The sequence below is a fragment of the Rhinolophus sinicus genome, chromosome 16 (assembly GCF_057876585.1).
Source record: "Rhinolophus sinicus isolate RSI-liver-muscle chromosome 16, RSI-T2T, whole genome shotgun sequence".
NCBI lineage: Eukaryota > Metazoa > Chordata > Mammalia > Chiroptera > Rhinolophidae > Rhinolophus > Rhinolophus sinicus.
In genome coordinates this window covers 84,391,649-84,404,809 of record NC_142516.1, presented here as the reverse complement: position 1 = coordinate 84,404,809, position 13,161 = coordinate 84,391,649, and the positions used below count along the sequence as shown (strand labels likewise).

Sequence of the window (13,161 nt, the reverse complement as noted above, 5' to 3'; positions counted from 1 at the left end):
TAAAATACAGGACCACAAAAGGCAGGTTATATGTCTTTAAATTAATTCACTGATATGCTTAAATACATTCACTAGATGATATGGAACTGCCTAGAGGCTGTTTCCTTGAAACAGCTACCGTATGTGCTGCTTTAAAGCTTGGAGGCCAATTGAAGCGCTCTTCTGTGATAACTCTTAGGAGAAGTGAGAAGCCTGCAGAACTGTGTTTGCCTAAATGTTAGAATTGACAAGTCTCATAGAAATGCACCAGGGCAAAGAACTTTTCTTTGTTTTGTTAAACAGTATCAGCAAATGTAAATTATGTTAAACTTTCAAGTTGCTCATCATTTGTTTTTTTCTTTTTTTTAAATGTAGGCAAATTTTTTTTTTTTTTTTAAGATTTTATTGGGGAAGGGGAACAGGATTTTATTGGGGAACAGTGTGTACTTCCAGGCCTTTTTTTTCCCAAGTCAAGTTGTTGTCCTTTCAATCTTAGTTGTGGAGGGTGCCGTTCAGCTTCAAGTTGTTGTCATTTCAGTCTTAGTTGTGGAGGGTGCTGCTCAGCTCCAGGTCCAGTTGCTGTTGCTAGTTGCAGGGGCACAGCCCACCATCTCTTGCAGTAGTCGAACTGGCAACCTTGTGGTTGAGAGGACGCGATCCAACCAACTGAGCCATCCGGGAGCTCAGTGGCAGCTCAGCTCAAGGTGCCATGTTCAATTTTAGTTGCAGGGGGTGCTGCCCCCCATCCCTTGCGGGAGTCGAGGAATGGAACTGGCAACCTTGTGGTTGAGAGCCCACTGGCCCATGTGGGAATCGAACCAGCAGCCTTCGGAGTTAGGAGCATGGAGCTCTAACCACCTGAGCCACCAGGCCGGCCCCCATTTGGAGTTTTTATATTAACTCCAGTTAGTCAGTTAGCCCAGACTCATCTTTTATCCTATGCCTTCTCAGAGTATCTCAACTAGTTTTTTAGCAAAGTATATGGTATTTGTTAAAATCAAAGTTATATCAATCCAACTTAGTTAAATTGCTAACCTCCAGAAAAATCCCACATATTCTATAAATATTCAGCAGGGACTTGCTCTTTACTGGTAGTTAGGTGATCGGTGGTTCTCAGAAGGAATGGAGGCCGTGTCCCTCTCAATCACGATAATGCGTGAACAGCTATGTGTGGTGACCTTTTTGGGGAAGTGCTAGCAAAATACCAGATAAACAAGTTTTGGGGGAGGAGGTTGAAGACCCTGTGCTCCAGGCCAATTCGAAAGCCCCTGAAGTTCCACACCTTTAGTGCTACCTCAGTACTGCACAGTCTCCAGTGTCTCAAGTTAGGCCATGCACTCTTACGGGTCCCTGGTGACCATTGGTGGGCTTCCTTCACAGAGCTGTCATCAAATCTGTGTGTTCACCTGGTTTCTCAGGATTGTCTCCCTTGCTTTGCAGACAGTCTTTCTTACCATCTTAATGAAATCATTAGGGAATAAGAACACCGTCCTTCTTGGCTTGGGTTTTCAGATGTTCCAATTAGCCTGGTATGGTTTTGGATCTCAGGCCTGGTAAGTTTCTCCCATGGATTCTTATGAACTAACAGACAGATGCATATTTTAGAGGAGCTCAAGTGGGTTGAATGATGTGAAGGAAGCAAGGGTTATTTTATTGCTTTGGTGCATATGACATTTCAAAAACTGTTTAGACTTAATTTGGGGAATGGCAGAGCTAGGTAATTTAGGATTAATTGTAAAGATTGTCTTCACTTCAGCAGCTTTTTCAGTGAGTTGTTACTTAATTAAATGTATGTGCTTCCTCCTGCGACCCCCCGCCCCCAAAAAAAGTTTTATTTCTACCTTTTGAAACATTTGTCAGTTTTTAGGGACATCATATATAGTCAAAAACAAAACAAAAAGACAAGGGGAAAAAATGACAGAAGGGTTCACTGCTGTAATTAGCTGAGAAACCTCGTGCCTGTGACATGACCTTCATTCATCTAAGAGGTCTTTATTCATCTAACAGGTCTTAGATGAATCCTAAGATCTCATCCAAAATCATGTGTACCCTGAGGCAGTTACTACTGTTAGCATATTGGATTCCCATAAACCGGAAGGGCCAAATAAGCCCTGGCTGGAATCAGAAGAAATAAAAAAGAATCCTGCATACTGTTTTGTTATGTGGCAGGTTTCCCTATGTGCCTGGTCACCAAATACCAGAGTTCACATCTCCGTTTTAAATATTAGAGTTGGTCCTCGTTTGGCATACATGACATAATTTAGAGAAACTAGAAATGCTTTAGAGGTCAGTGGTTTATTCTTGTTCTTTAAGATTTCAGTTCTATGAACTTGATTCAATAGCTGATTCTGTCAAGCTTGTACTATGTTAAAAAGATTTTATCAACCTGAGAAGTTTTTCCTTTTTAGTAAGGATGTACATGTCAGCCATCCCTGAGGAGGGGCCTCACTTTCCTCACGCTCATTTAATACTGACACACACTTAAGTCCCTTTCATTGAGAAAAGGACAAAAGTCTAAAGGAATCAGGCTTAGAAGTCTGCAGGAAGTCTCCTGCATTTCAGGCTTCTGTTGTTGTTTTTTCCATTGACGGCACAAGACGCTTTGTTGAGGGGTAGCACACTGAGCAGCTCAAGGGTAGTGGGAGGGTGATCCTTTGAGAAGTACAAAGAGAAACTGGGAAATTGGTGAGGAAAATGTGGTGTTTATAGAAACAAGAAATCCTTTTAAATTTCATTAAGCTTACATCTAAAGATGGTAACAGGGAAGCCAGGAAGAAGAACAAATTTGAAAGAGGAAAGATAAAATAAAGAAATGAAACTTTCCCAGCCTATGAAGTAGTCACTATTAATAGGGTGATTTATAATCTTCCATGTTTTAAAAGAAAATCAATTTTTAAAGAGGAAAAATTAAATACAACTTAACATGTAGAAAACCGAAAGCATGTTGTGCTTTTGCCACTGATTGTACTCTGAGCAGCAAGCTCCGTGGGGCTGGCCTGCCATCTAATTGCAACTTGTCCTATCATTGCAGGATGATGTGGGCAGCGGGGACCGTGGCCGCCATGTCCAGTATCACGTTTCCAGCAGTCAGTGCCCTCATCTCTCGGAATGCAGAGTCAGATCAGCAAGGTAAGGTCACTGTCCCCTCATTTCCTCCTTCAGCTGAGACATACCTGCCAAAAGCATGAGCAGTTCTGAGCCTCTCTTCCTATCAGCACAACAGGAGGTAGCAGCCATGTGGTCCCTTCCCAATAGTCATACCTATTTGCTTTGGCAAATAGTAGGAAAATTCTGTTTTCCTTCTGTTCTGATCTTATACTCCTATTTTTAAAATCTGGACTCAACAGTTCAGAATACTGAGAATTAGAATCTATTTTATTCTTTCAGTTTTGACTCCTTTGATACCATTAGAATTAGCTAGACTACTATCAAATTTTAACATTTGTCTGTTAAATAATGATAGATTAGTTAGTAAAACAGTGAGCTCTTTATTTAATCACTATAATCACTAAAATTTCTTTAATTTGGAATCACTCAAAATCCATTAGCTTAATTTAGGAAATGATTCTTTCAGAGGATAAAGAAAAAGAAGTTGTGGTATATATACACAATGGAATACTATTCACTGGTAAGAAAAGATGAAATAGGACCATTTGTGACAACATGGGCAGATCTTGAGATTATAATGCTGAGCAGAATAAGTCAGACAGAAAAAGCAGAGAACCATGTGATTTCACTGATACGTGGTATATAAACCAAAAACAACAAAAGAACTAGACAGACAAATGAAGGAACAAAACCTCATAGACAAAGAAAATAGTTTAGTGGTTACCAGAGGTTAAAGGGGGAGGGGACTCTAGAAGAGGGTAAACGGGGTCTAATATATGATGATGGAAAGAGAACGGACTCTGGGTAGTGAACGAACACACAATGTGATATATAGATAATGTATTACAGAATTGTACACCTGAAATCTGTGTAACTTTACTAACAATTGTCACCCCAATAAAGTTTAATTGAAAAAAAAATAAAAGAAGTAAATCTGTGTAGTTATTGATAATTGGATGCAGAGTGAAAGACAAAATTAAGATGACTGTGGAGAATAGCACTCTACTCTATACTCTTACTTCATCCTTCTGTGCCTCTGGCTTCCCTATCATGCAGTTCTCACTACCAGAATTAATCCTTTTCCCTTTTCATCTCTTAATGGCTCAGCTTACTGTAGTCAGGAAGTAGTGAATTTTAGAAGGAAAAAATATTTAAATGCCTTAGAGCTCTTTAAAAAGTGTCGATAAAAAACTAGATTGGAAAAGATAGTTTATTCATTGCAGCTGTTTTTCCACATCAAAAATTAGCCATCTTATTCATATCCACATTTTAAAATAATGTCACTGGATCACAAATTCTGTGTCTCACCGTGGCTGTGGTAACTCAGCTGGCTGCACGTCCTTGGGGAGGTGTTGTGACTGAAGTGAAAGCAGTCCATCTGTGGAGGAGGGGCACTGCTTGGTATCAGACAAACACTGTCCTGTCTTTCATGGTGTAAATTTTCATGACACTTTTTATGCTTACATGTTAATACAGATGTTTCTAAATGTCAGCATACAAACTTATTACAACACACTGTATTAGGTTGAATTATCTCTGACCATCTTTGACTTACAAACATGCACTTCATATGGTTCAAGCTAATTTTTTACCTGCCACGTTAGAAACCAGAGATATCTAGAAATTGGCACTTGTGGGATTTTTCATGGCAAGTCTGCAGGAAGATGCATCACGTCATCATGCAGAGGTCACCGGGAGGGACAGAGTCTACAGGCACTGAGACCACAGCACCAGGACTGCCGTGGGCTCACAGGGACTGAGGAGGCAAAGGGCAAATTGGTTTTGTAAAAGTGCCATTAAATGAGTGGAGCGGGAAAATCTTGATCCACAGAAAAGTGGAAACTGCCTGTAAATGGAAAATAGTAAAGTTTTTCATGTTATTCCCCATTTATAGGAAGATCTAGCTGTTACGGGGGGAATTCAGCCCCTAAGGGATTTCAGAAACAGTACTGTCATTTCACCTCCTTGCAGATGTTAGGGCAGAGTGACAGCATTTAAAGGACATAGTAAAACCAAAAAACGATTTGTGCAGTGAGTGAAAATATGATGGGTGAAATCCTTGACCTACTTTCCTTAGCATGGACTACTCAGCCCCGCTGAATCAGTGTATCATAGTTTGTAAGAAAGTACTGTTAAGTCCAGTCTTGAGATGCTTTTCAGAGAAGACTGGCTTTGTTCTTTGTTCTAACATAGGAGTTGCCCAGGGGATCATAACTGGAATAAGAGGGCTGTGTAATGGCCTGGGGCCAGCGCTGTATGGCTTCATATTCTACATGTTTCACGTGGAGCTGACTGAGTTGGAACCGAAATTGAGTTCTAACAACGTTGCCCTGCAGGTAAGCTGGGGATGAGTCTGGTTTCATAACAGTGATTATGTCTGACTGTAGCAAAATCTGACCTTAAATTTGGAGAATGTTCTTATTTATATAATATTACTATTGTATTTGACAGTAATAAGTGTGTGCTCAGTGCTTCCTGGGATTGGAGAGGGATCATTTCAGTGATTTAATACCTTTTGTAAAAGATTTGTCTTAACTCTGTTCAGATTCTCTTCTCACCTACACAATTTACTCTGATAAAACCCAGGCCAAATAAAAAACGAAATGACCTAAGATTCCAACTAGAAATTGAGCTAGATAAGAGTTCTTTTTCTACTATTTATTTGGTAGTTCTTCCCTCCTTCCAAGTGATTTTTAGTATAGATTTCTGTACAAAATTGGAATTAATGTTATTGTGCAGAATACATGATTTGAAGACACATTATGAGATTAGAGGTAAACAACTGCTATTTACAGGTTTGGTGAAACTTGAAAAGTAGTAAAAAATAAAAGCAGTGATTGGTTGTCCTCTGTCATATTGTAAACACTAGACCCTAGTAGAATTCGCCTTGACACCAAATGAAACATTTGCGTATGAGAAAATGATTCACTTTGAGGTGGTATGGTTTTTATGTCCTCCAGAACTAATGTTGGATTGAAAAGACTAACCAAATTCATCTGCATTTGTTTCCCGTACCCATCAGGGAGCTGTCGTCCCAGGCCCGCCATTTTTATTTGGAGCATGTATAGTTCTTATGTCTTTTCTGGTTGCCTTATTCATCCCTGAATACACTAAAGGTGGTGGAATTCAAAAACATAGCAACAGCATCAGCGGCAACCTGACTAACAGCCCTGAACGGGGCACTGATGAGGACATTGAGCCACTGCTGCGAGACAGCAGCATCTGGGAGCTCACTTCCTTCAAGGAGCCTGGGAGCCAGTGCACTGAGCTATGAACTTGACAGAAAAGGAGATGCTGCTCATGCCGTCTCTGAGAGCCATTGGGGAGCCACACCACATGGAGTCTCTCTGGTGCTGAAGGGGAGATGCTAGTGGCATCCCTCAGGGCCAAGCTTGATAAACAACCCTCTGCCTCCCTTCTTCCTCCTCCTGTTCCTTTTCTTCCATTCTTTTTCTTCCGGTTTGTATCTTAGAACAAGGTAAGATTTGAAATACGTTCCTGCAAGCAGTATACGACTCTAAAAGTTATTAGAGTCCGAATTTTGAAATGCATAAATAGAAAAAGTCATCTCTCTGCTAGAAAGGATAGCTTTCCTTTAATACATCTAGAGTAAGAGTGACAACAGTCTTCCCATGTCCTTTTCAGTAGAAGGTGCAGCACTGTAGTAAGACTGTCGTCTCTGGCAAGATTTGAGGTAAAGAATCCTTTCTTCTTTACTTCCTTCTTGTTTCTCTGAAAAGTGCCCACTTAGCCCATAGGTGTTTATGAGTGGCTGCTCAAAAAGTCACTCAGTATCAGGGATCTATTACCTTTGTTCAAAAGTCAAACAAAAACCTAGTCTTACTCTCCTTTACTTGTCTTAATAGTCTTGGCTAGAATGAAATTCAGCATATATACCTCTGGATATTAATAATATTGATCAGTGATAACCTTTACCAGGGAGGGAAATCTTTCTTATAAATTTAAATCGTGAAGAACTAGCAATTCAGATTCTTAGACCTAGTGTCTTAGTCAGATCCAAGGTGATTTTATCGAAGAAAACACATCAAGCATTCTGGTGGCAACATGGAAATGGGAGGGCATGTCTGAGAACGTTTTCAACAATGTGAACATTCCTAAGTAAGGGTGAGGGTTCCTAACTGGATGCCAGTAGGGTTTATACCCAAGTTCAGACTCTCATAATGCATTATTACTATTTTTTCCTTCCACATCTCTTGTATCCTACTTCTCAATTTTTCTCATTCATCGTACTCCTGCCTTAACTGCTCTGTGTAGTATGCATTTGTTTTCAGTAGGTCTTTATTTCTATCTGTCTGACTTTTGAATCTCATGGAAATATGCATATCAAATTCTTATCTAACATATGATGGTTTAGGAAGCTCAGTTTCACAATAAGTGTCTTGCTAATTTTTCGAGATATTTTATGGACAAAGAAAACTTTACAGATTTATATGTATTTTGCTGCACCAGTAAATGAACCATTAACTAAGGCCTACCTTTAACAGAGCACTCCTTTGGAAGTTTTATAGGTATGAAATATATGTAGATATTTGTAAGGAGTTTTAATTCTTTTTTGATGGAGTGCTGTGTAAATCTTGTATTTATAAATATAATGAAGGTGTTGACAGAAAAAATATATATACAACTTTTATAAAAGATTATGTACTGACTGAATACATTTAAAAGAAAATATATTTTGAAACCTGTTCTGCTATGAACAGAGATAACGTATCTTTTTAATATGCTGTTGGTTTTTAAGTTAAGCTTCCTAATGCATAATAATTTAAAATAAATTTGCAATGGATACTTTTATGTCTTTTGCGTTTCTTTAAAGCAAATAGTACCATTGATCTTGAGGTTGTCTTTTGGGTGGCTTTCAACTAAAATAAGTGGCTAATCCTTGAGCTAATGCAAAATATACGTGTGTGTTTTTTGTTTGTTTCATTTTTAACAAACTTCCTTCAAAATCTCCCTTCAAAAACAGATCATAACTATTTTTTATTTTCTTAAGAAAGCAAAGACACAAATATGTGTACATGTTGATCAGCATTATTCACAATGGCCAAAAGGTGGAAGTAACCCAAGAGTCCATTGTTGGATGATGGATAAAGAAAATATGGTGTATACGTGCAATGGAATATTATTCAGCCTCAGGAAGGACGGAAATCCTGACACATGCTACAATACAGATGAACATTGAAGACCTTATATGCATTGAAGGAAGCTAGTTACAAAAGGACAAATACTGTATGATTCAATTTTTATGAAGTTGAATTCATGGAGATACAAAGTAGAACAGTGGCTGCCAGGAGTAGGGGAAAGAGGGAATGGAAGTTACTATTTAATGGGTAGAGTTCAGTTTTGCAGAATGAGAAAAGTTCAGGAAATGTATGGTGAGGATGGTTACACAACAACGTGGAGGTACTACATGCCACTGAACTACTTAAACGTGGTTAAAATGATCTCTTTTATGATATTCTGCCACAGTTTTTTAAAAGTGCTTGTTAGCATCTTTGTTCTTTACCTCTGCTTACCAAAATTACAGTTCTTACCCAGTATAATAAATGTCATTTATTTTAAATTAGGTAGATTTTTAAATTGAGATAAAATTCATCATCTTAACCATTCCAAAGTGTACAATCCACTGGTTTTTTAGCTTACTCACATGGTTGTGCACATATTAACCCTAGCTGATTCCAGAACATTATTCCCAAAAAAGAAACTCCATACCCATTAGCAATTCCCACTATCCCTAGCCCCTGGCAATCAGTAATCTACTTTCTGTCTATGGATTTGCCTATTTTGGATATATCATATAAATGGGATCATACAATATGTGACCTTTTGTCTGGCTTCATTTGTATAGCATGTTTTCAAGATCCATCCATGTTGTAGCATGTGTCAAATTTTATTCCTTTTTAAAGCTGAATAATATCCCATCGTATGTATACACCACATTTTCTCTATTCATTTATCAATTGATAATTTATCAATCAAGTAATGGACATTTGAGTGGTTTCCACTTTTAGGCTATATGTTACTATAAACTTTCTTGTCCTAAGTTTTTGTGTAAACGTTTTCAATTCCTCCTAGGTATGTATACCTGGAAATGGAATTGCTGGGTTATGTGAGAACTCTATATTTAACCATTTGAGGAACTGCCAAACTCTTGTACATTTTACATTCCCATCAGTAATATAGGAGGGCTTCACTTTCTCCATATCTTGCTAACACTTGTTATTTTCTGTTTTGTTATTATTGTTTATAGACAATCTAGTAAGTATAAAGTGGTATCTCCTTGTGGTTTTGATTTGCATTTCCCTAATGACTAATGATGGTGAGCATCTTTTTATGTGCTTGTTTATCATTTGTGTATTTTCTTTGAAGAAATATCTATTCAATTCCTTTCCCATTTTTGATTGTGATGTTTGTTCTTGATTTGTAAGAGTTCTTTATATATTCTGCATACTAGACTCTTATCAGATATATGATTTGCAAATATTGTCCCCATTCTGTAGGTTGTACTTTTACTTTCTTTTTTTCCTTAATTTAATTTTATTATTAGTTTCAGGTGTGCAGAACATAATGATTAGACATTTACACCCCTCACAAGGTGATAACCCCACCCAGTCTACTACCCCAACACTGTACACAGCCGTTTCAGTACCACTGACTACACTCCCTGTGCTGTACTTTATATCCCGTTTGTGTGTGTGTATGTGTCTGTGTGTGTGTGTGTGTATATGTGTGTATAATTATAGTTGACATTTAATATTACTTTATATTAGTTTCAGGTGTACAGCACAGTGGTTAGACATTCATATAATCTATGAAGTGATCCCCCTGTTAAGTCCAGTGCCCATCTGGCATCTTACATGATCTTTACAATATTACTGATTATATTCCCAATACTGTATTTCACATCCCGGTGACTGTTTTCTAACTACCAATTTGTACTTTCTAATCCCTTCACCTTCTCCCACATCCCCCAAGCCCCCCCCCCCCAACCATCTGTTAGCCATTAGTTTTTTCTCTGTATCTGTAAGTCTATTTCTGTTTTGTTTGCTCATTTATTCTGCTCTTTAGATTCCACATATAAGTGAAATCATATGGTACCTGTATTTCTCAGTCTGACTTATTTCACTTAGTGTAATACCCTCTAGGTCCAACCATGTTGTTGCAAATGGTAAGATTTCATTCTTTTTTATAGCAGAGTAATACGCCACCATATAAATGTACCAGTTTCTTTATCCAGTCGTCTGTTGATAGGCATTTGGCTTGTTTCCATATCTTTGCTATTGTGAATAGAACTGCAGTAAACATAGGGGTGCATATATTTTTTTGAATTAGTGTTTTGGATTTCTTTGGATAAATGCTCAGAAGTGGAATTGCTGGGTCATAAGGTAGTTCTATTTAAAAATTGTTAAGGAACCTCCATACTATTTCCATAGTGACTGCACCAATTTACAATCCCACCAACAGTACACAGAATGATGATAGCCATTCTGATAGGAGTCAGATGGTATCTCATTGTGGTTTTTATTTGCATTTCTCTGAGCATTGTTTCATATGTCTATGGGCAATTTGTATGTCCTCTTTGGAGAAATGTCTCTTCAGGTCCTCTGCCCATTTGTTAATTGGATTGTTTGTTTTTTTGGTGTTGAGTTGTATGAGTTTTTTATGAATTTTGGATATTAACCCCTTATCAGATGTATCATTGGCAAATATCTTCTCCCATTCGATAGAATGTCTTTTCCTTTTATTGGTGGTTTCCTTTGCTGTGAAAAACTTTTGAGTTTAATGTAATCCCATTTGTTTTTTTCTTTTGTTTCCCTTGCCCAAGGAGATACATCAGTAAAAACATTACTAAGGACAATGTCTGAGAGTTTACTTCCTATATTTTCTTCTAGGAGTTTTGTGGATTCAGGTCTTCTATTTAAGTCTTTAAACCAAGAGTTTATTCTTGTATATGGTGTAAGAAGGTGGTCCATTTTCTATTTTTTGCATGTGTCTGTCCAGTTTTCCAGCACCATTTATTGAATAGACTGTCTTTACCTCAGTGTAGATTCTTGATCCTTTTGTCATAGATTAAATGACCATACAGGGATGGATTTATTTCTGAGCTTTCTAGTCTGTTCCTTTGATCTATGTGTCTGTTTTTATGCTGATACTATGCTGTTTTGATTACTATGACCTTGTAGTATAATTTTATATCATGTAGATGATACCTCCATCTTTATTCTTCTTTTTCAGAATTGCCATGACTATTTGGGGTCTTTTATGGTTCCATATAAATTTTAGGATTATTTGTTCTAGTTCTGTGAAAAATGCCATTGGTATTTTGATAGGGATTGCATTGAATCTATAGATTCCTTTGGGCAGTGTGGACATCTTAACTATTTTAATTCTTCCTATCCATGAGCACGGTATATGTTTCCATTTATTTGTACCTTCTTTAATTACTCTCTTCGATGTCTGATAATTTTCTGAGTTCAGGTCTTTACCTCCTTGGTTAAATTTATTCCTAAGTATTTTATTTTTCTTGATGCAATTGTAAATGGAATTGTTTCCTTCATTTTTCTTTCTGATAGTTCATTATTGGTATATAAAAATGCAACTGATTTCTGAATGTTAATTTTGTATCCTGCTACTTTACTAAATTCACTTATCAGTTCTAATAACTTTTTGGTGGAATATGGGGTTCTCCATGTATATAGTATTATGTCATTTGCAAATAATGATAATGTTATTACTCCTTTCCAATTTGGATGCCTTTTGTTTCTTTTTCTTGTCTGATTGCTGTGGCTAGAACTTTCAGTACTATGTTGAATAAAAGTGATGAAAGTGGGCATCTTTGTCTAGTTCCTGATCTTAAGGGGAATGCTTTTAGCTTTTCCCCATTGAGTATGATAAACCCCCGGGGGTTTATCATATGGCCGTTATTATGTTAAGATATGTTCCTGCCATTCCCATTATGCTGAGAGTTTTTATCATAAATAGATGCTAGATTTTGTCAAATTCTTTTTCTACATCTATTGATATGACCATATGATTTTTATTTTGTTAATGTGGTGGATCATGTTCATTGATTTATGGATATTGAACCAACCTTGCAAGTAGGAATGAATCAAGTTCATGTTGCTAATATTTTATTAAGGATTTTTGCATCTATGTTTCTTAGGGATATTAGCCTATAGTTTTCTTTTTTTGTAATGTCTTTGTCTGGATTTGGAACCAGGATAATGGTGGCCTTGTAAAACGAGCTTGGGAGCTTTCCCTCATCCTGGGCTTTTTGGAATTGTTTGAGGAGAATACGTGTTAATTCTTTTTTGAATGTTTGGTAATATTCACCTGTGACACCATCCAGTCCAGCACTTTTGTTTGTTGGGAGCTCATTGATTACTGATTCAATTTTGTTGGTAGTAATTGGTCTGTTCACATTTTCTGTTTCTTCTTGATTCAGCTTTGGAATATTTTATACTTCTAGGAATTTGTCCATTTCTTCCAGATTGTCCAATTTGTTGGTGTATATTTGCTCATAGTGTTTTCTTAAAATTTTTTGTATTTCTGTGGTTTCAGTTGTCACTTATCTTTCATTCCTGATTTTATTTATTTGGGTCCGTTCTCTTTTTTTCTTGATGAGTTGGGTTAAAGGTTTGTCAATTTTGTTTATCTTTAAAAAAAAAAACAAACAGCTGGTGGTTTCATTGATCTTTTGTATTTTTTTATTTTTTTTTAGTCTCTTTAGTTTATTTCTGCTGTGCTCTTTATTAATAATTTCCTTCCTTGTACTCACTTTGGACTTTGTTTGCTGTTCTTTTTCTAGTTACCTTAGGTATATAGACTGTTTATAAGATTTGTTTGTTTCTTTCTTTCGGTGGGCCTGCATTGCTATGAATTTCCCTCTTAGAACAGCTTTTGCTGTGTCCCACAGACTTTGGGTCATTGTGTTTTCATTTGTCTCAAAGTATCTTCTGATTTCTTCCTTGATCTCATTGTTGACTCATTCATGATTTAGTAACATGATTTTAGTTTCCATGTGTTTGCATGTTCCACAGTTTTTTTTTCCTTGTA

General features: G+C 37.1%; 1 protein-coding gene across 2 annotated transcripts in view; it reads left to right on the top strand.

Moving 5' to 3' along the window:
• The window catches only part of SLC71A2 (solute carrier family 71 member 2), a 107,001-nt gene extending 99,102 nt beyond the window's left edge, over nt 1-7,899 (top strand). For both annotated transcript variants that reach the window (XM_019719534.3, XM_088792850.1), the window contains exons 9-12: nt 1,420-1,532; nt 3,011-3,108; nt 5,281-5,423; nt 6,110-7,899. In XM_019719534.3, the coding sequence (XP_019575093.1) occupies nt 1,420-1,532; nt 3,011-3,108; nt 5,281-5,423; nt 6,110-6,361 (606 nt within the window). In that variant the 3' untranslated portion in view covers nt 6,362-7,899. The remainder of the gene's footprint in view (nt 1-1,419; nt 1,533-3,010; nt 3,109-5,280; nt 5,424-6,109) is intronic.
• The last annotated feature ends 5,262 nt before the right edge of the window (nt 7,900-13,161 follow it).